The 21,939-nt window shown below is 40.1% G+C and overlaps 1 protein-coding gene and 1 long non-coding RNA gene across 7 annotated transcripts in view; one reads left to right on the top strand and one right to left on the bottom strand.

Moving 5' to 3' along the window:
- Positions 1–19,659, top strand: part of LOC142671140 (uncharacterized) — a 153,080-nt gene extending 133,421 nt beyond the window's left edge. For all 3 annotated transcript variants that reach the window (XR_012851794.1, XR_012851793.1, XR_012851797.1), the window contains one exon: positions 19,164–19,659. This is a non-coding gene — a long non-coding RNA (uncharacterized LOC142671140). The remainder of the gene's footprint in view (positions 1–19,163) is intronic.
- LOC142671136 (oocyte zinc finger protein XlCOF8.4-like) overlaps positions 1–21,939 on the bottom strand; it is a 143,101-nt gene that overhangs the window by 106,626 nt on the left and 14,536 nt on the right. The window contains exons 2-8 of one of the 4 annotated variants that reach the window (XM_075847151.1): positions 21,186–21,287; positions 20,652–21,036; positions 20,021–20,188; positions 19,813–19,936; positions 17,974–18,071; positions 8,793–8,904; positions 7,906–7,998 (exon numbers count right to left, since the gene is read on the bottom strand). In XM_075847151.1, coding sequence (XP_075703266.1) covers positions 7,906–7,998; positions 8,793–8,904; positions 17,974–18,071; positions 19,813–19,936; positions 20,021–20,188; positions 20,652–20,846 — 790 coding nt within the window. In that variant the 5' untranslated portion in view covers positions 20,847–21,036; positions 21,186–21,287. Of the gene's footprint in view, positions 1–7,905; positions 7,999–8,792; positions 8,905–17,973; positions 18,072–19,812; positions 19,937–20,020; positions 20,189–20,651; positions 21,037–21,185; positions 21,564–21,939 lie in introns of those variants that run through there. The other 3 variants (XM_075847153.1, XM_075847154.1, XM_075847152.1) reach the window with 3 other exon arrangements.

Here is a 21,939-nt window from a genome sequence, read left to right as displayed (position 1 = left end):
TCCATTGCTTTGATACCTCTGGGGCTCTGCAAATGCGACATGGAACCCGAAAACCAATCCAGCAAAATCTGCACTCCAAAGAACACACAGCACTCCTTCCCTTCTGAGGCCTCCCATGGGCCCAAACGGCAGTTTATCACCACAAATGGGGTATTGCTGCATTCAGGACAAATTGGGCAACAAAATGGGGTATTTTGTTCCCTGTGAAAATAAGAAATTTTTATCAAAAATGACATCTTATTGGAAAAAATTTCATTTTTTTAATTTCACAGCCCAATTCAAATATGTGCTGTGTAAAAACTGTGCGGTCAAAATGGTAACAACAACCATAAATTAATTCCTTGAGGGGTGTAGTTTCCGAAATGGGGTCACTTTTTGGGGATTCCTACTGTTTTGGCACCTCAACACCTCTTCAAACCTGGCATGCTGCCTAAAATATATTCTAATAAAAAAGAGGCCTCAAAATGCACTAGGTGCTTCTTTGCTTCTGGGGCTTGTGTTTTAGTCCACGAGCGCACTAGAGACACATGTGGGACATTTCTAAAAACTGCAGAATCTGGACAATACATATTTAGTAGTGTTTCTCTGGTAAAACCTTCTTTGTTACAGAAAAAAATTGAATAAAATTGAAATTCAGCTGAAAAAATTAAATTTGCAAATTTCATTTCCACTTTGCTTTAATTCCTGTGAAATGCCTGAAGGGTTAAAAAACTTCTAAATGCTGATTTGAATACTTTGAAGGGTCTAGTTTTTAAAATGGGGTGTTTTATGGGGGTTTCTAATACATAGGCCCCTCAAATCCACTTCAGCACTGAACTGGTACCTTCAAAAAAAGGCTTTTGAAATTTTCTTAAGAATATGAGAAATTGCGGTTTATGTTCTAAGCCTTGTAACGTCCAAGAAAAATAACAGAATGTTCAAAAAACAATGCCAATCTAAAGTAGACATATGGGAAATGTGAACTAGTAACTATTTTGGGTGGTATAACCGTCTGTTTTACAAGCAGATGCATTTAAATTCTGAAAAATGCTATTTCTTGTAAATTTTCTCAAAATTTTGCAATTTTTCACAAATGAAGACTGAATATATCGTCCAAATTTTACCACGAACATAAAGCCCAATGTGTCACAAGAAAACAATCTCAGAATCGCTTGGGTAGGTTTAAGCATTCCGACGTTATTACCACATAAAATGAAATATGTCAGATTTGAAAAATCTAGGCTGCGTCCTTAAGGTGTCACGGAAAATTTTATTTTTTATATAATATTGCTTTTAGTAGGTCATTAAAATAAATTGTATTTATTTGTGTTGTACTTTTTATTTTTTTCTTTCTTTTTCTTCTCTATGGGGGCTACCATTTTTTTTTTCATCTCTGTATGTGTTGATTAACGACACATACAGAGATGGAATACGGCAGCTACAATGCATAGGAGTCAATGAACGGCTCCCGTCCATTGTATCTGCTCTCTGGCTCTGTACTGCGCAGACGCAGGTCAGAGTCACACAGCAGAGCAGCTGTTTGCAGGGAGAGAGCAGGCGCCATCATGAAGACCAGCTGCACTGCATGTAAGATGTGTGTGTCTGTCCCACTCTCTATCTCACAGACCCCCGCTCTCGTGACCCCCCCCACACCCGACGGCCCCCCCTGTAGTCGTGCAGGAGACTCTGTATAAAGGACACATGATGTAACTGTCCTGGGAATGCTGGGTGATAATATGCCCGGTGTTAGTGTGGTCACCCAGCTTTCCCAGACCCCTGTCACATTCCCAAACAGTCTCAGCACAACTAGAGAGATTTACCGTTCAGGGGTCTGGGAAAGCTGGGTGACGACAATTACCCCTCCTACTGGAGTATGTTTGGGGATGTGACTAATGAACCTCTCACACTCCAGTAGGAGGGGTAATGGTGGTCACCCAGCTTTCCCAGAAGCAGATATAACCAGGAAAGGGCTGGATTGATGGGCTGAGGGTTCACAGGGTTTTTGGTGATCCCCCTCTGTCATGTGATCGGACCTAGGTTACCGGTTCATCAGACGGGGTTCACGTGACTATAAATCTGTCCATAACAAGAGACAGTGCCCTGCCCTCATGCCGTAGTTGTGGTTCTGTCTGCAGTGATGGCGGTGGGTGGCTCTGACACCCTCCTCCCCCGTCGGGTCATCTCAGGACAGAAGGGGTGTCCGGATTGGAGACACAGCGCCGCACCTGTCCTCAGGTTGTGTCTGGTATTGCAGTTCACCTCCATTGAAGTGAATAGGACAGAGCTGTAATACCACACCCGACCTGAGGACAGGTGCGGCGCCATGTTTTACTGGACGATCCCTTTAACACTTTTCTCGTGCCTGCAGAGCTGTGTGTGGGGCAGAGCGGAGTGTTAACGCGCGCCGCTGATACTTCATAGCCGCTTATCAGCTCTTTTGAAGAATCAGCGGCAAGCACCCCCCCCCCCCCCCCCCCCCACACACACACACAAACACGCAAAATCAAGTGTAATCAAGAGGTTTTTGATGTGGTTTTTATAGCAAAAAAGGGAAAGGGAGACCCCGCTGGCTGGCAGGCACAACACTGTAACAAAGTGAAACTAATCTGCGGTTAGGCAAAATAGAGAAGGGTTGCCCTTGTTTCCAGCCAGATACAGGAGTATTCAATAAGATAAAATATAACTTTTATTGGGTATGATTAAATAAGTAAATGATCAAAGACAAAACGACACTCGTTTAAAAACGAGCCAATGCTCACTGGCAGTAGAAGATCTGCGTGCTGAGATGCAAACAGTCAGTCCAGTGTAATGGGTCAGTGTTTAGACAGCGTCTGCAGTACGCTGAAATTGCAAAACAAGATCATAGCAGCGGCTGACAGTCAGTGAGACATTGCGTATAAAACATAGCGAGAAGCCCCCCCGACATGTTTCGCTACGAACGTAGCGTCCTCAGGGGTTCATATGGGGCTACTGACGGCGTATTGTGGATCCACACCCTTTTAAAGCCTCGGTCCGCCATGACAGTGGGCGTCGGTCCGCAGGGACCCAATGAAAAGAGGCTAAACAGACCGGCCGTCAATAGTGAGACGAGCGGGTCGTAAGGCCAATCAGAATGGCCAATGGACTGCACCAATCAGAAATCCAGGAGGGCGCGCCTGCGCACAAAAAGTCGGCGCACATCCTTAAAGGGTGGGAAGACCTTCTAACCGATAATTCTCTACGCATGCTTCACTACCCCTTGGACTTTGAAAAAAGTGCCTTTGATCAAATTAACCTCCAGTTGCAAAAGGAAATTGAGGATATTAAAATCTTCAGTACCACATCCGAATATAACAACTGTGAAATCAAACTACAAAGAAATATGGAAAGCCTGCAAAGAGAAATGAAGGAACGCAACACCGTAAATATATACGAGACCGCAAAGACTTTGAAACGGGACAAGCGTATTCATTCCGTAAACACACACACCCTGTTATCCATCGTGAAATTAGATCTACTGACTACTCTGAATCTGATATCTCCGGTACAGATGACCCTAGGCCATCCCTTGAGGATAAGAGACTGGGGACAAAGCGAAAAACCAATAACAGGAGATATAATCCTCCAAAAAGAACCTTTTTACCTCTTAAAGTAAATAAACAAATATGCCCTATACAACCTGGCCAAGAAAATCCATCCAGAGTACCCATGTCGGCTCCCTCTTCTTCCTCCTCCTATGCTTTACCCACTATGTTCACAACCAATACGGTTACCACCCCCTTCACAGCGGGGAAAAACACTGGACCATTGGGAGCAAGCATTACAGTGTCAAGTGGCACTGGGAAGAGTCCATCTACTCTAAATACTCCGTTTCCTTTTTTAGGACCACCCAATTTGGGTTGGAATCAGGTGAGTTGAGGGACTTGAAGTCAGGGGACCTGATGACTAAAAATGACAGAATGCAGATATATCATTTATCTTCTTTCCAACTGAACCCATATCAGATGGCGCTTCTACAGAAAGGCCTTTCATACCCTCCCACCCCTGGCTATGACGAATTCACTTGGACCAAAGATCTAAATTTATTTGCACGGAAGTTAGCTCTACTTAAACATTTTAAAGTTAACCCTTCTCCGAACACTCCAAATACTACCAATGAATTGAGGACTCTTACTGACCTCGAAGCACTTCTTAATGAAAATGAATTTGGAGCTACTATGGCCACGGGTCCTTTCTCGTCTTTGCGACCAAAGTCACACATGAAACCACCGTTCTCCCAATATGGCCACATCGACATATTTGTCAGGATTGTCAGTGCAGATCTACGAGGGTTAAAATACGCTAAATCCAAAGTCTTTGGTAACCTCAGTCATATGGAGCAGGTTGCATTGGATGAACTCTCTAAGAATGAATCCATCATTGTTAAGCCATCTGACAAGGGGGGTAACACTGTCGTTATGGATAGGGATGATTACACATCTATGGTCCACAGACTTTTAGATCATGTGTCCACTTATACCATTCTTGCAAAAAATCCTACCGAACAGTTCACTAGTGAATTACATTCCTTACTTTCGGAGGCAAAATCACAGTTTCTCATCACACAGGATGAGTTTAAAAGAATGTTTAATCCTAATCCAACCCTTTCAACATTCTACGCCTTGCCTAAGGTTCATAAAACATCTCGTCCAATACCAGGCAGACCTATCGTTTCGGGGAACGATAACCTCACGCAAGGGATTAGTTATAAGTAGATGAGATGCTCTAATCCTTTGTCACAGCCTTGCCCTCCTATCTTAGAGATACTAAGGACACTGTCACCAGGATCCAGGGGATTTCTGTTACAGCCACCACCTTAATAGCCAGCATTGATGTTGAATCTCTATACACTAACATTAGACACGATCTTGGTTTAACTGCTGTTCAATATTTTTTGAGCACGAAGGGCACTCAGTTCCAAGCACACAATGGATTCATTATTTGACTACTTAAAATTATTTTATCCCACAATAATTTTATGTTCGATGGCGAATTTTACCATCAAATAAAAGGCAGTGCCACGGGCACAGTTTGTGCACCCACATATGCTAATCTTTTTTTACGGTGGTGGGAAGATAGTTTTGTTTTCACGGATGATTTATGTTTTTTTACCTGTCACATTTTATTCTGGGGTCGATACATTGATGATATTCTTATTTTTTGGGATGGGGACAAATCACTTTTCTTGGACTTTATGGAGATTCTCAACATCAATGACATAGGCATGAAATTCACTTACGAAATACACGAGAAAGAAATTAATTTCCTGGATCTCAAAATCTCGCTGGACCCTGGTGGCAGTGTGCACACCGACATCTATCAGAAGACTACTGCTACCAACAATTTCCTACATTGGGAAAGTTTCCACCCTCCGGCCCTGAAAAAGGGTATTCCCATAGGACAGTATCTCAGAGCGAAAAGAAACTGCTCCGATGAGAAGTCCTTCCAATCTGAATGTGACAAACTTTGACAAATTTTGCGCACGTGGGTACCCTAAAAAGTCCCTACATAGAGCTTATGCCAGAGCTAGAGCCATCACTAGAGGTGAGTTACTTTATGGAAGAGGGAAGATAAATGCTCCATTATCACCCCAAATTAGATGCATAGGCAAATTTTGATATATGCTCTCCTCAGATTTTCTAAATACTGCAAAAACATTGGCCTATTCTTCAAGCTGAGACAACCTAAACAAAACCTCACACCAAAAAATGGTGTATGCTGGGGTCCCTTATTGCAAGTAGACAACCTAGAAGCGAACCATGAAGGGACATAGCCCTTAAAGAAATAGTATACTGAATGATATACAAAAGTACAAAAAATCTTTATTAAATATAATCACCAATAACATATAATGGAATAAAAGATGGGATACATCATACACGGAGATATATACAGCAGGGTCAGATGGCATAGACCATAGACAAACAGAGTCAACCATACAAGGATGACCAAACCACGCTCAGATAGTTCATATGACAGAATTATAAACCCATGGGTATAAGGTAATAAGGCCCACACGTAGTATAGAGCTACCAGCTGATTATGACAATATGCAGAGATAGACAATAAGGTCTATCATTGCCTACAAAATATATAGCAATACATGAAAAGTGAAGCTAGAAGCATCCAAAGACAACATATAGGCTCAAATGGCCAGAAAGATATAACTCTGACGAAGCCGGTCTACAGGGCGAAACGCGCGTCGAGGCGTTCATTCATCCATCCACTTTTTTGATCTCCTGCACTCCTTATCATGTCCCAGGGTATGTGCTAGCTTTTTCAGCCTCTACATGATTGTACTATTGCGTCCAGCTATTGTCAGTTATATCTTTCTGGCCGTTTTAGCCTATATGTTGTCTAACACAGGGCTGTGTTGGGTGAATAAATTCACATTTTTTGCTGAGTGCTGCTTCTAGTCTCTTTTCTTGGATATATGTATGAGGAGTACGTCACTCCTTAATTTTTGAAGCTAGCACCAACCGTTTCTTGGCTATCTACACAGTGCCGCTCCTATACCCTGTTCTATAGTATATATATATATATATATATATATATATATATATATATATATATATATATATATATATAGGTGTAACCTGTCAGTGTAACCCTGCCTGTAATGATAATGAGATGGTACATTATGAATGGTGGATCCTGTGTTATCTATATATACACGTTACCTGTCAGTGTAATCCTGCCTGTGATGATAATGAGATGACTGCTGAGAAATGATCTCTACAGAACAGGAAGGGTCAGTCTATTATGAATGGTGGATTCTTTGTTATCTACATATATAGATGTTACCTGTCAGTGTAATCCTGCCTGTGATGATAATGAGAGGTGTGATGAGAAGTGATCTATACAGAACAGGAAGGGTCAGTCCATTATGAATTGTGGATTCTGTATTATCTATATATAGATGTTACCTGTCAGTGTAATCCTGCCTGTGATGATAATGAGATGAGTGCTGAGAAATGATCTCTACAGAACAGGAAGGGTCAGTCTATTATGAATGGTGGATTCTTTGTTATCTACATATATAGATGTTACCTGTCAGTGTAATCCTGCCTGTGATGATAATGAGAGGTGTGATGAGAAGTGATCTATACAGAACAGGAAGGGTCAGTCCATTATGAATGGTGGATTCTGTATTATCTATATATAGATGTTACCTGTCAGTGTAATCCTGTCTGTGACGATAATGAGATGAGTGCTGAGAAATGTTCTCTACAGAACAGGGAGGATCAGTCTATTATGAATGGTGGATTCTGTATTATCTATATATAGATGTTACTTGTCAGTGTAATCCTGCCTGTGATGATAATGAGATGACTGCTGAGAAATGATCTATACAGAACAGGAAGGATCAGTCCATTATGAATGGTGGATTCTGTATTATCTATATATAGATGTTACCTGTCAGTGTAATCCTGCCTGTGATGATAATGAGATGAGTGCTGAGAAATGATCTCTACAGAACAGGAAGGGTCAGTCTATTATGAATGGTGGATTCTTTGTTATCTACATATATAGATGTTACCTGTCAGTGTAATCCTGCCTGTGATGATAATGAGAGGTGTGATGAGAAGTGATCTATACAGAACAGGAAGGGTCAGTCCATTATGAATGGTGGATTCTGTATTATCTATATATAGATGTTACCTGTCAGTGTAATCCTGCCTGTGATGATAATGAGATGACTGCTGAGAAATGATCTCTACAGAACAGGAAGGGTCAGTCCATTATGAATGGTGGATTCTGTATTATCTATATATAGATGTTACCTGTCAGTGTAATCCTGCCTGTGATGATAAGGAGATGAGTGCTGAGAAATGATCTCTACAGAACAGGAAGGGTCAGTCTATTATGAATGGTGGATTCTTTGTTATCTACATATATAGATGTTACCTGTCAGTGTAATCCTGCCTGTGATGATAATGAGATGACTGCTGAGAACTGTAAGGAGCAGTCTACTATGAGACTCATTGGCCAGAGGGCAAACTGCAAGATTAGATAAAGACAAAAAAATAATATAAAAAAACGCACCAAAAAATCATAAAAAATATGTTTAAACGAAAATTGATTTAAACAATAGATCATTTTCTGATGACACATTCTCTGTAAGTGGTTGAACTGAGCTTTCCTAGATCTCGGCCTAGAGTGCAGCTGTTAATCGCAGCCGCTGCCCCCCAAAATCTGATGCTAAGCCTAGTGCATGACCGGATTCATAGAACACCTTGTAGAGAACTTCTATGTGCAGTCACAGCTCCCTCAGGTCCTGCACTATGTATAACACATTGTCTGACGTGTTACTGTAATGTAGAACTAAGGAGGAACCCCACCTTAAAGAGAACAGAAAGGAGAAGACCTTTTCTCTCCTCAGTAGATGTTGACTCGCTCATTGCTGTGACGCTATCTAATCATAGTGGACAGCCTCACAGCGATGCAAAAGACCTGCAGGAAATTTCACAAAATCAGCAGGTTTTCTGCATCGCTGTGAAGCGGTCCGCTCTGATTGGACAGCGTCACAACAAAAAGTGAGGCAACGCCTACTGAGGAGAGATGGTGTCTCCTCTTTGTACCTTTAATTACAACACGCATATGTTAGGTGCAAAACGGAGTAAGGGCTGTAGTGGAACAACATGGAGGGGGGCAAAAAAGAAAATGACAGCGTTGGAATCTGGAGGACGCCAAGTATAAGGGGAGGAATGTGGTTAAAAAAACAACAACAAATAACACAGCAGGTCCTGCTTAATAAACCACGGAGTTCACTTTCTTAATTCATTATTACTGACCTCTGGTAACACCTCCTGGAATTTCCTCCTCCGGTTCACTCTTACACGGTTGATCGACCCTCACTCGCTCTTCTTCTTCATCCTCTGTTTTAATAATAGTCAGATCTTCCCCCTGATTTCACATATGTAACAATTCAGTACAATACAGCAGAGAGTGCGAAGAATCTAACAGATCAACATAAGAAACCACCAAAATCTATGACCACATCTATGACCGTTAGGGATGCACGATGCCTCGAAACTTCCATACTGTTTAGATACCGTTATGTCATGTATTTCGATACTTAGCTCTGCGGCCGCACAGCTCAGTATAGTAACACATGAATGTATGAGAGCGGGGCTGCGGCTGTGTGATAGTCATTGCCCCGCTCCTGAGTCATGACGAGTGCGCGGGGTCAGGATGATGCGTTGCGGCCAGCGCTGCACTAATGATTGCCGGCACTGAAGACAGAACATGGCGGGCGCGCTGCAAAACACCCCCATGTTCTGTCTTCAGTGCCTGCACCGCCGCTTATTATAGTGCAGCGCCGGCCGCATCACCTCATGCTGACCGCGCTCTCACTTATGTCAGGAGCGGGGCAATGGTTGTATTACGCATCCGCAGCCCCGCTCTATAACGGCGGAGATCAGAGAAACCTCTCATCTCCGCCGCTATTCCCCTGAATGCTGCGATCACAGCGGACTGCAGCATTCAGGAGAAAGGGAGATGCCCCTTGGATCGCATCGCAGGAATCCCTGTGACGCGATTGAGGGACATACCATATATGGGCAGACAGCCCAGGGTCCATTGAAGGACCCCAGGGCTGTCCTACCATATTTCCTGTTGTTAGGGCATATTGAGGTATGTCCTAACAGCTGCCTGTGTACTATCAGTGCACAGGCTAATATACTGGTATGTATATATATGCCTGTGTACTATCAGTATATAGATATCTGCCTGTGTACTATCAGTATATAGATATATGCCTGTGTACTATCAGTATATAGATATATGCCTGTGTACTATCAGTTTATAGATATATGCCTGTGTACTATCAGTATATAGATATATGCCTGTGTACTATCAGTATATAGATATATGCCTGTGTACTATCAGTATATAGATATATGCCTGTGTACTATCAGTATATAGATATATGCCTGTGTACTATCAGTATATACATGTATGCCTGTGTACTATCAGTATATACATGTATGCCTGTGTACTATCAGTATATAGATATATGCCTGTGTACTATCAGTATATAGATATAAGCCTGTGTACTATCAGTATATAGATATAAGCCTGTGTATTATCAGTGTATAGATATATGCCTGTGTGCTATCAGTATATAGATATATGCCTGTGTACTATCAGTATATAGATATAAGCCTGTGTATTATCAGTGTATAGATATATGCCTGTGTGCTATCAGTATATAGATATATGCCTGTGTATTATCAGTGTATAGATATATGCCTGTGTACTATCAGTATATAGATATATGCCTGTGTACTATCAGTATATAGATATATGCCTGTGTATTATCAGTGTATAGATATATGCCTGTGTACTATCAGTATATAGATATATGCCTGTGTACTATCAGTATATAGATATAAGCCTGTGTATTATCAGTGTATAGATATATGCCTGTGTACTATCAGTATATAGATATATGCCTGTGTACTATCAGTATATAGATATATGCCTGTGTGCTATCAGTATATAGATATAGGCCTGTGTACTATCAGTGTATAGATATATGCCTGTGTGCTATCAGTGTATAGATATATGCCTGTGTACTATCAGTATATAGATATAAGCCTGTGTATTATCAGTGTATAGATATATGCCTGTGTACTATCAGTATATAGATATATGCCTGTGTGCTATCAGTATATAGATATATGCCTGTGTGCTATCAGTATATAGATATAGGCCTGTGTACTATCAGTATATAGATATATGCCTGTGTGCTATCAGTATATAGATATAGGCCTGTGTACTATCAGTGTATAGATATATGCCTGTGTACTATCAGTATATAGATATATGCCTGTGTACTATCAGTATATAGATATATGCCTGTGTGCTATCAGTATATAGATATATGCCTGTGTACTATCAGTATATAGATATATGCCTGTGTACTATCAGTATATAGATATATGCCTGTGTATTATCAGTGTATAGATATATGCCTGTGTACTATCAGTATATAGATATATGCCTGTGTACTATCAGTATATAGATATATGCCTGTGTACTATCAGTATATAGATATATGCCTGTGTATTATCAGTGTATAGATATATGCCTGTGTATTATCAGTGTATAGATATATGCCTGTGTACTATCAGTATATAGATATACGCCTGTGTGCTATCAGTATATAGATATATGCCTGTGTGCTATCAGTGTATAGATATACGCCTGTGTGCTATCAGTATATAGATATATGCCTGTGTGCTATCAGTATATAGATATAGGCCTGTGTACTATCAGTGTATAGATATATGCCTGTGTGCTATCAGTGTATAGATATATGCCTGTGTACTGTCAGTATATAGATATATGCCTGTGTACTATCAGTATATAGATATATGCCTGTGTACTATCAGTATATAGATATATGCCTGTGTACTATCAGTATATAGATATATGCCTGTGTACTATCAGTATATAGATATATGCCTGTGTACTATCAGTATATAGATATAGGCCTGTGTACTATCAGTGTATAGATATATGCCTGTGTGCTATCAGTGTATAGATATATGCCTGTGTGCTATCAGTATATAGATATATGCCTGTGTACTATCAGTATATAGATATATGCCTGTGTACTATCAGTATATAGATATATGCCTGTGTACTATCAGTATATAGATATATGCCTGTGTACTATCAGTATATAGATATATGCCTGTGTACTATCAGTATATAGATGTATGCCTGTGTGCTATCAGTATATAGATATATGCCTGTGTACTATCAGTATATAGATATATGGCTGTGTGCTATCAGTATATAGATATATGCCTGTGTACTATCAGTATATAGATATATGCCTGTGTACTATCAGTGTATAGATATATGCCTGTGTACTATCAGTATATAGATATATGCCTGTGTGCTATCAGTATATAGATATATGCCTGTGTACTATCAGTATATAGATATATGCCTGTGTGCTATCAGTATATAGATATATGCCTGTGTGCTATCAGTATATAGATTTATGCCTGTGTGCTATCAGTATATAGATATATGCCTGTGTGCTATCAGTATATAGATATATGCCTGTGTACTATCAGTGTATAGATATATGCCTGTGTGCTATCAGTATATAGATATATGCCTGTGTGCTATCAGTATATAGATATATGCCTGTGTACTATCAGTATATAGATATATGCCTGTGTGCTATCAGTATATAGATATATGCCTGTGTGCTATCAGTATATAGATATATGCCTGTGTACTATCAGTGTATAGATATATGCCTGTGTACTATCAGTATATAGATATATGCCTGTGTACTATCAGTGTATAGATATATGCCTGTGTACTATCAGTATATAGATATATGCCTGTGTATTATCAATGTATAGATATATGCCTGTGTACTATCAGTATATAGATATATGCCTGTGTGCTATCAGTATATAGATATATGCCTGTGTACTATCAGTATATAGATATATGCCTGTGTGCTATCAGTATATAGATATATCCCTGTGTACTATCAGTATATAGATATATGCCTGTGTACTATCAGTATATAGATATATGCCTGTGTACTATCAGTATATAGATATATGCCTGTGTATTATCAGTGTATAGATATATGCCTGTGTACTATCAGTATATAGATATATGCCTGTGTACTATCAGTATATAGATATATGCCTGTGTACTATCAGTATATAGATATATGCCTGTGTACTATTAGTATATAGATATATGCCTGTGTACTATCAGTATATAGATATATGCCTGTGTACTATCAGTATATAGATATATGCCTGTGTGCTATCAGTATATAGATATATGGCTGTGTACTAATATATGCCTGTGTTCTATCAGTATATAGATATATGCCTGTGTACTATCAGTATATAGATATATGCCTGTGTGCTATCAGTATATAGATATATGGCTGTGTACTATCAGTATATAGATATACGCCTGTGTGCTATCAGTGTATAGATATATGCCTGTGTACTATCAGTATATAGATATACGCCTGTGTACTATCAGTATATAGATATACGCCTGTGTGCTATCAGTGTATAGATATATGCCTGTGTACTATCAGTATATAGATATATGCCTGTGTACTATCAGTATATAGATATATGGCTGTGTACTATCAGTATATAGATATATGCCTGTGTACTATCAGTATATAGATATATGGCTGTGTACTATCAGTATATAGATATACGCCTGTGTACTATCAGTATATAGATATACGCCTGTATACTATCAGTATATAGATATACGCCTGTGTACTATCAGTATATAGATATACGCCTGTATACTATCAGTATATAGATATACGCCTGTGTACTATCAGTGTATAGATATACGCCTGTGTACTATCAGTGTATAGATATATGCCTGTGTACTATCAGTGTATAGATATATGCCTGTGTACTATCTGTATATAGATATATGCCTGTGTACTATCAGTATATAGATATATGCCTGTGTACTATCAGTGTATAGATATATGCCTGTGTACTATCAGTATATAGATATACGCCTGTGTACTATCAGTATATAGATATACGGCTGTGTACTATCAGTATATAGATATATGCCTGTGTACTATCAGTGTATAGATATACGCCTGTGTACTATCAGTGTATAGATATACGCCTGTGTACTATCAGTGTATAGATATACGCCTGTGTGCTATCAGTGTATAGATATACGCCTGTGTACTATCAGTATATAGATATACGCCTGTGTACTATCAGTATATAGATATACGCCTGTGTACTATCAGTATATAGATATATGCCTGTGTACTATCAGTATATAGATATATGCCTGTGTGCTATCAGTGTATAGATATCTGCCTGTGTACTATCAGTATATAGATATCTGCCTGTGTACTATCAGTATATAGATATCTGCCTGTGTGCTATCAGTATATAGATATATGCCTGTGTACTATCAGTGTATAGATATATGCATGTGTACTATCAGTGTATAGATATATGCCTGTGTACTATCAGTGTATAGATATATGCCTGTGTACTATCAGTATATAGATATATGCCTGTGTACTATCAGTATATAGATATATGCCTGTGTGCTATCAGTATATAGATATATGCCTGTGTACTATCAGTATATAGATATATGCCTGTGTGCTATCAGTATATAGATATATGCCTGTGTACTATCAGTATATAGATATATGCCTGTGTGCTATCAGTATATAGATATATACCTGTGTGCTATCAGTATATAGATATATGCCTGTGTACTATCAGTATATAGATATATGCCTGTGTACTATCAGTATATAGATATATACCTGTGTACTATCAGTATATAGATATATACCTGTGTACTATCAGTATATAGATATACGCCTGTGTACTATCAGTATATAGATATACGCCTGTGTACTATCAGTGTATAGATATACGCCTGTGTGCTATCAGTATATAGATATACGCCTGTGTACTATCAGTATATAGATATATGGCTGTGTGCTATCAGTATATAGATATATGCCTGTGTACTATCAGTATATAGATATCTGCCTGTGTACTATCAGTGTATAGATATATGCCTGTGTACTATCAGTATATAGATATATGCCTGTGTGCTATCAGTGTATAGATATATGCCTGTGTACTATCAGTATATAGATATATGCCTGTGTACTATCAGTATATAGATATATGGCTGAGTGCTATCAGTATATAGATATATGCCTGTGTACTATCAGTATATAGATATATGCCTGTGTACTATCAGTATATAGATATATGGCTGAGTGCTATCAGTATACAGATATACACCTGTGTACTATCAGTATATAGATATACGCCTGTGTACTATCAGTGTATAGATATACGCCTGTGTGCTATCAGTATATAGATATACGCCTGTGTACTATCAGTATATAGATATATGGCTGTGTGCTATCAGTATATAGATATATGCCTGTGTACTATCAGTATATAGATATATGCCTGTGTGCTATCAGTATATAGATATATGGCTGTGTACTAATATATGCCTGTGTTCTATCAGTGTATAGATATATGCCTGTGTGCTATCAGTATATAGATATATGCCTGTGTGCTATCAGTATATAGATATATACCTGTGTACTATCAGTATATAGATATATGGCTGTGTACTATCAGTATATAGATATATGGCTGTGTACTATCAGTATATAGATATATGCCTGTGTACTATCAGTATATAGATATATGCCTGTGTGCTATCAGTATATAGATATATGCCTGTGTACTATCAGTATATAGATATATACCTGTGTACTATCAGTATATAGATATATGCCTGTGTACTATCAGTATATAGATATATGCCTGTGTACTATCAGTATATAGATATATGCCTGTGTACTATCAGTATATAGATATATGCCTGTGTACTATCAGTATATAGATATATGCCTGTGTATTATCAGTGTATAGATATATGCCTGTGTACTATCAGTATATAGATATATGCCTGTGTGCTATCAGTATATAGATATATGCCTGTGTGCTATCAGTATATAGATATATGCCTGTGTGCTATCAGTATATAGATATATGCCTGTGTGCTATCAGTATATAGATATAGGCCTGTGTACTATCAGTGTATAGATATAGGCCTGTGTGCTATCAGTGTATAGATATAGGCCTGTGTACTATCAGTATATAGATATATGCCTGTGTACTATCAGTATATAGATATACGCCTGTGTACTATCAGTATATAGATATATGCCTGTGTACTATCAGTATATAGATATCTGCCTGTGTACTATCAGTATATAGATATCTGCCTGTGTACTATCAGTATATAGATATCTGCCTGTGTGCTATCAGTATATAGATATATGCCTGTGTGATATCAGTATATAGATATACGCCTCTGTACTATCAGTGTATAGATATATGCCTGTGTACTATCAGTGTATAGATATATGGCTGTGTGCTATCAGTATATAGATATATGGCTGTGTGCTATCAGTGTATAGATATATGCCTGTGTACTATCAGTATATAGATATACGCCTGTGTACTATCAGTATATAGATATACGCCTGTATACTATCAGTATATAGATATACGCCTGTGTACTATCAGTGTATAGATATATGCCTGTGTATTATCAGTATATAGATATATGCCTGTGTACTATCAGTATATAGATATATGCCTGTGTACTATCAGTATATAGATATATGCCTGTGTACTATCAGTATATAGATATATGCCTGTGTACTATCAGTATATAGATATATGCCTGTGTACTATCAGTGTATAGATATATGCCTGTGTATTATCAGTATATAGATATATGCCTGTGTACTATCAGTATATAGATATATGCCTGTGTATTATCAGTATATAGATATATGCCTGTGTACTATCAGTATATAGATATATGCCTGTGTACTATCAGTATATAGATATATGCCTGTGTACTATCAGTGTATAGATATATGCCTGTGTACTATCAGTATATAGATATATGCCTGTGTTCTATCAGTATATAGATATATGCCTGTGTACTATCAGTATATAGATATATGCCTGTGTGCTATCAGTATATAGATATAGGCCTGTGTACTATCAGTGTATAGATATATGCCTGTGTACTATCAGTATATAGATATATGCCTGTGTACTATCAGTGTATAGATATATGCCTGTGTACTATCAGTATATAGATATATGCCTGTGTTCTATTAGTATATAGATATATGCCTGTGTACTATCAGTATATAGATATATGCCTGTATGCTATCAGTATATAGATATAGGCCTGTGTACTATCAGTGTATAGATATATGCCTGTGTACTATCAGTATATAGATATATGCCTGTGTACTATCAGTATATAGATATATGCCTGTGTACTATCAGTATATAGATATATGCCTGTGTACTATCAGTATATAGATATATGCCTGTGTGCTATCAGTATATAGATATATGCCAGTGTACTATCAGTATATAGATATATGCCTGTGTGCTATCAGTATATAGATATATGCCTGTGTACTATCAGTATATAGATATATGGCTGTGTACTATCAGTATATAGATATATGCCTGTGTACTATCAGTATATAGATATATGCCTGTGTACTATCAGTATATAGATATATGCCTGTGTATTATCAGTGTATAGATATATGCCTGTGTACTATCAGTATATAGATATATGCCTGTGTGCTATCAGTATATAGATATATGCCTGTGTACTATCAGTATATAGATGTATGCCTGTGTACTATCAGTGTATAGATATATGCCTGTGTACTATCAGTATATAGATATATGCCTGTGTGCTATCAGTATATAGATATATGCCTGTGTACTATCAGTATATAGATATATGCCTGTGTGCTATCAGTATATAGATATATGCCTGTGTGCTATCAGTATATAGATATATGCCAGTGTACTATCAGTATATAGATATATGCCTGTGTGCTATCAGTATATAGATATATGCCTGTGTACTATCAGTATATAGATATATGCCTGTGTGCTATCAGTATATAGATATATTGCTGTGTACTATCAGTATATATTTCTGTCACTTATTATTGTGGGGCACGAGGTGTGATGATGAATTTAACCTCCATGTACCTCAGTAATAGTAATTAACCCCATCATGTACCTCACACATTAACCCATTATGACTGAGAAACATGATGGGGTTAATTACTATTAATGAGGTACATGGAGGTTACATTCATCATCACGCCTCGCGTCTCACATCAGAAAACGGAAGAACTTTTTTATTATTTTTTTATTACTGCTTGTAAAGTATCGTTTTGATATCGAAATCGCAATACTACACGAAGTATCGGTATCGGAGTCCAAATTCTGGTATCGTGACATCCCTAATGACCGCAGGACCGAAAAGCTCCGCACCCCCCTATATAGATCTGGTATACGGCTCAGCTTCATCTACCTGATGATTCTCTGGGACATTGTGATTTTCCTCTGGACAGTCCTGGGAATACAGAGGACTGGGACATCTCTCTGGTGGATTTCTCCTACTGGATCCATCTGTAGGAAACACACAGGGACTGAATACATGACTACTGTATATCTGTCTATATATCACACACTTCTCTCTACACTTCTATGTGTACTGATCAGAGCCGGAATTACAATGTTGAGGTCCTCACTACCGGTGTCGATGTTCCTGCACCTTGTAAGCCGCAGGCCTAAAGGAGACTGTGCCCTACCAGAGCGAACGGCGGGGCGTAACTGGCTCCCTGCTCCACCATAGTATTTACCTGTATCTGCCTTCTGTGGACGCGGATACACATGAAAGTGGCGGGACACAGGACGCCTCTATTTAGTTACCTGCAACCAAAAATGGTCTGGGTGTCACTTGCTTATTAGCCTCTTAAAGGCTGTGTACACCTCTGTAGGCAATATTTTCTATACATATTAATTAACCCCTTCACGACATGGCTATATACTTTCCAACTCCTGATGCCCTGGGCAGGTGTCACATAAATAAATATTGGCAGAATGGAACAGGGTTGTACTTTCCTGTCCGCCGGCTCTCTCCACAAGTGCCGGCACATCTCCCCCTTAGTTTAATCAAACTTATGCCAAACCCCTGCAGATAGCACCTCATCCCCTGTAGATAGCGCCACTGAAGCTCCCTCTAGGAGCGGAATCATTTGCCAGAGCGTTACCGTCAACTTGGCTGGAAATTGTGCTTCTAGAGGGAGCCCCTGACGTCTCTGTCCATATATGGACAGTGATGTCAGGGACTCCTCTGGGAGTGGAATCCATGGCCTATTTTTGACCTGTTTAAGAGAACCATTTCTCAAATCTGACGTGTCACTTTAAGGGTATGTGCACACGGGGCTGATAAGATGCAGATTTTCTGCAAAGTATTTAATTGCGAGAAAATCTGCAGCGTATTACAGTAGTAGCAATGAGGATGAGATTTTAACAAATCTCATCTACACGTCGCGCCAAAAATGAGTTTTGGACGTTCCGCCGTGTTTACGCCATGTGGAGACGTATCAGAAGTGGGAATAAGATTTTACTTATCCAAGACATTGTGAGATTGTTTTTTCGGAACACGTTGTACTTTATATTAGAGGTAAATTTAGCTCCATACATTCTGTGTTACAGTTACTAAGGATGAAGAAAGACACAAGTCCATCAAGACCAACCTATAATCCGACCGTGTTGATCCAGAGGAAGATAAAACCCCATGAGGTGGATGACAATTGTCTAATTAGGGGAAAACTCCTCCCCGACTCCAAATCTGGAAATCAGAATAAATCCCTGGATCAGCGTCCCATCTCCAGAATCTAGTGCCCAGAACTTGTAATATTAAAGAGAACCTCCGATTATACGGACATTATATAGGAAACTATTATACTGCCGGAGTGTGCCGATAATCGTCTTTCTACATGACTTGTATTACCAGGTTTACTTCTGACTACAGCACGACTGCCCATAGTCCTCGCTGCCGGCTGCCCATAACTCTGCATTAGGAGACAGCGCGTCCTGCTCGTCTTCATGGCTCCTGTATCCAGAACGGCCACCAGCGCTGTACAATGTAATGTGACCTCTAATGCAGAATTATGAGCAGCCGGCAGCACAAAATGTAGGGATCTAATGTGATGTAAAAGGAGCCGAAATTGTGGAGCTCCTACATTACATGTCATTGTACACACGTGTATATGTGCTGCACATGACGGTATTAAGGCCTCAACATGACCGCCAGTCCAGCCTGTGCCCACAGTAATGCCAATATATATCTGTCTCTTCTCACCTTGTGATGTGCGGGGCCGGTAGTCCTCCATCATGACCTCCTCGTACAGATCCTTGTGTCCTTCTAGATACTCCCACTCCTCCATGGAGAGATAGACAGTGACATCCTGACACCTTATAGGAACCTGACACACACAATGATACAGTCATTACCCAGACACCTCCAGTGCTGTTACTGTAGAATTTCCCAGCATTCCCAGCAGTGTCACCTCTCCAGTCAGCAGCTCCGTCATCTTGCAGATCAGTTCTAAGATCTTCTTCTCATGTATCCGGGAGTGAGGGGGAGGCTCTGTGATGGGACTACTGCTCCATCCTCCTGACTCATGGATGATGGGAGTCGTACAGTCACCCGATGTCTTCTTCACTATTGTGTACTCCTGTGTATGGAGAGAGACACTTAGAGAACTGAACACAGTATTCCCCCCTCAGTAGAAAGAGGGAGATTGTGACCCCGCTGTATAGACCTCTAGTGACCGCACATCTGTAATACTGGAGACCTCTCCTACAAAAAGACATTGAGAAAATAGAACGAGGCCAAAACTAAAAAGGAAATAATATTGGGGGGACTAGATGGACCATGTGCTCTCCTCCTGCCGTCATCTCCTATGTTTCTATATAGATGTCATCCTGATCCTCCTGGTTCCTGGTCATTCTCATTGCTCTACATTACTATTGCTGCATTGGTGACATGACACATAACTGACCATATCGGTGGCTGATCTGCAGCTTCTTGACGTCACTTGGAAGGTCTGGACGTTGTTATACAGGACACTGGATTCTTCCTATTATGTATTGTCCCTTCCCTATGTGGGACTTGTTCTATAATGTAGAAAAGTTTACCTCTCCGCTCAACAGGTAGATGATCTCCAAGGTGAAGTCTAATATTCTTCTGCTCATCTCATTCCTGTCCTTGTCCATCCTTGGTGGGTCATTCAGCAGAAGGAACGTTGTGGAGGAGAAGATGAGAAAACTGGAGGAACTGGAGGATCTAGTACTGCAGATGTCTTTATGAAGAAAGGAGAAGATGGAAATCATACAGGGGACATCATGTGTGACATACAGAACCCCACTTATTGATCATTGAGAGAAACATCTTCTCAGAGCCGTCACCACATGGAATAAAGGGGTATTCCCAACACGGACATTTCTCCCCAGGAGATGCCAGGAATGTCTGATAGATGCGGCTCCACCTCTGGGTGGCCTTGTTAGGCGGTTCCCGTAACTCCTATAGAAGAGAATGGAGAGACACAATCTGCTCAGGTCCTCCTGCTATATAATCTGCTGCCAACAGATCAGACGGGTGGTCAATGTGACAGATGCCCTTTATGAATGAATACACCCCTAATATAAGTTTTTACAGATATTAGAAGTTACCTCAGAGATCCTGGATCTTCAGAGACATCTAAAATTCTTAATTATTATAGTATTCCCCTTTTCCTTGTAGATTATTTTACCGGATAGTAACTTTATTCACATCTGAAAGACAGATACTAACCATGGTTAATGGGAACCGGCGGTCACGTGTGAATGTGCAGAAGGTCCCGCCAGTCCTGCGAGCATGTGCGGAAGGTCCCGCCAGTCCTGCGAGCATGTGCGGAAGGTCCCGCCAGACCAGTGTGGAGGAGCGGAAGGTCCCGCCAGACCAGTGGGCAGGCGCGGAAGGTCCCGCCAGACCAGCGGGCAGGCGCGGAAGGTCCCGCCAGACCAGCGGGCAGGCGCGGAAGGTCCCGCCAGACCAGTGCGCAGGCGCGGAAGGTCCCGCCAGACCAGTGCGCAGGCGCAGAAGGTCCCGCCAGACCAGTGCGCAGGCGCGGAAGGTCACGCCAGACCAGTGTGCAGGCGCGGAAGGTCCCGCCAGACCAGTGTGCAGGCGCGGAAGGTCCCGCCAGACCAGTGTGCAGGCGCGGAAGGTCCCGCCAGACCAGTGTGCAGGCGCGGAAGTTGCCGCCAGTCCAGTGCGCAGGAGCAGAAGATCCCGCCAGACCAGTGTGCATGCGCAGAACGTCCCACCAATACAGTGTGTATGTCCTGGTAGTTTAGTGTGAGGAAGCAGCATGTATTGTGCTGGGTGTGCAGGATCTCTGCATCATCTTATCACTTAGCAGTCACATCTTACACACAGACTTCT

The sequence above is a fragment of the Rhinoderma darwinii genome, assembly GCF_050947455.1.
Source record: "Rhinoderma darwinii isolate aRhiDar2 chromosome 1 unlocalized genomic scaffold, aRhiDar2.hap1 SUPER_1_unloc_27, whole genome shotgun sequence".
NCBI lineage: Eukaryota > Metazoa > Chordata > Amphibia > Anura > Rhinodermatidae > Rhinoderma > Rhinoderma darwinii.
Note: the sequence above shows the minus strand (reverse complement) of the source record. Positions and strands in the feature narration are given on the sequence as shown.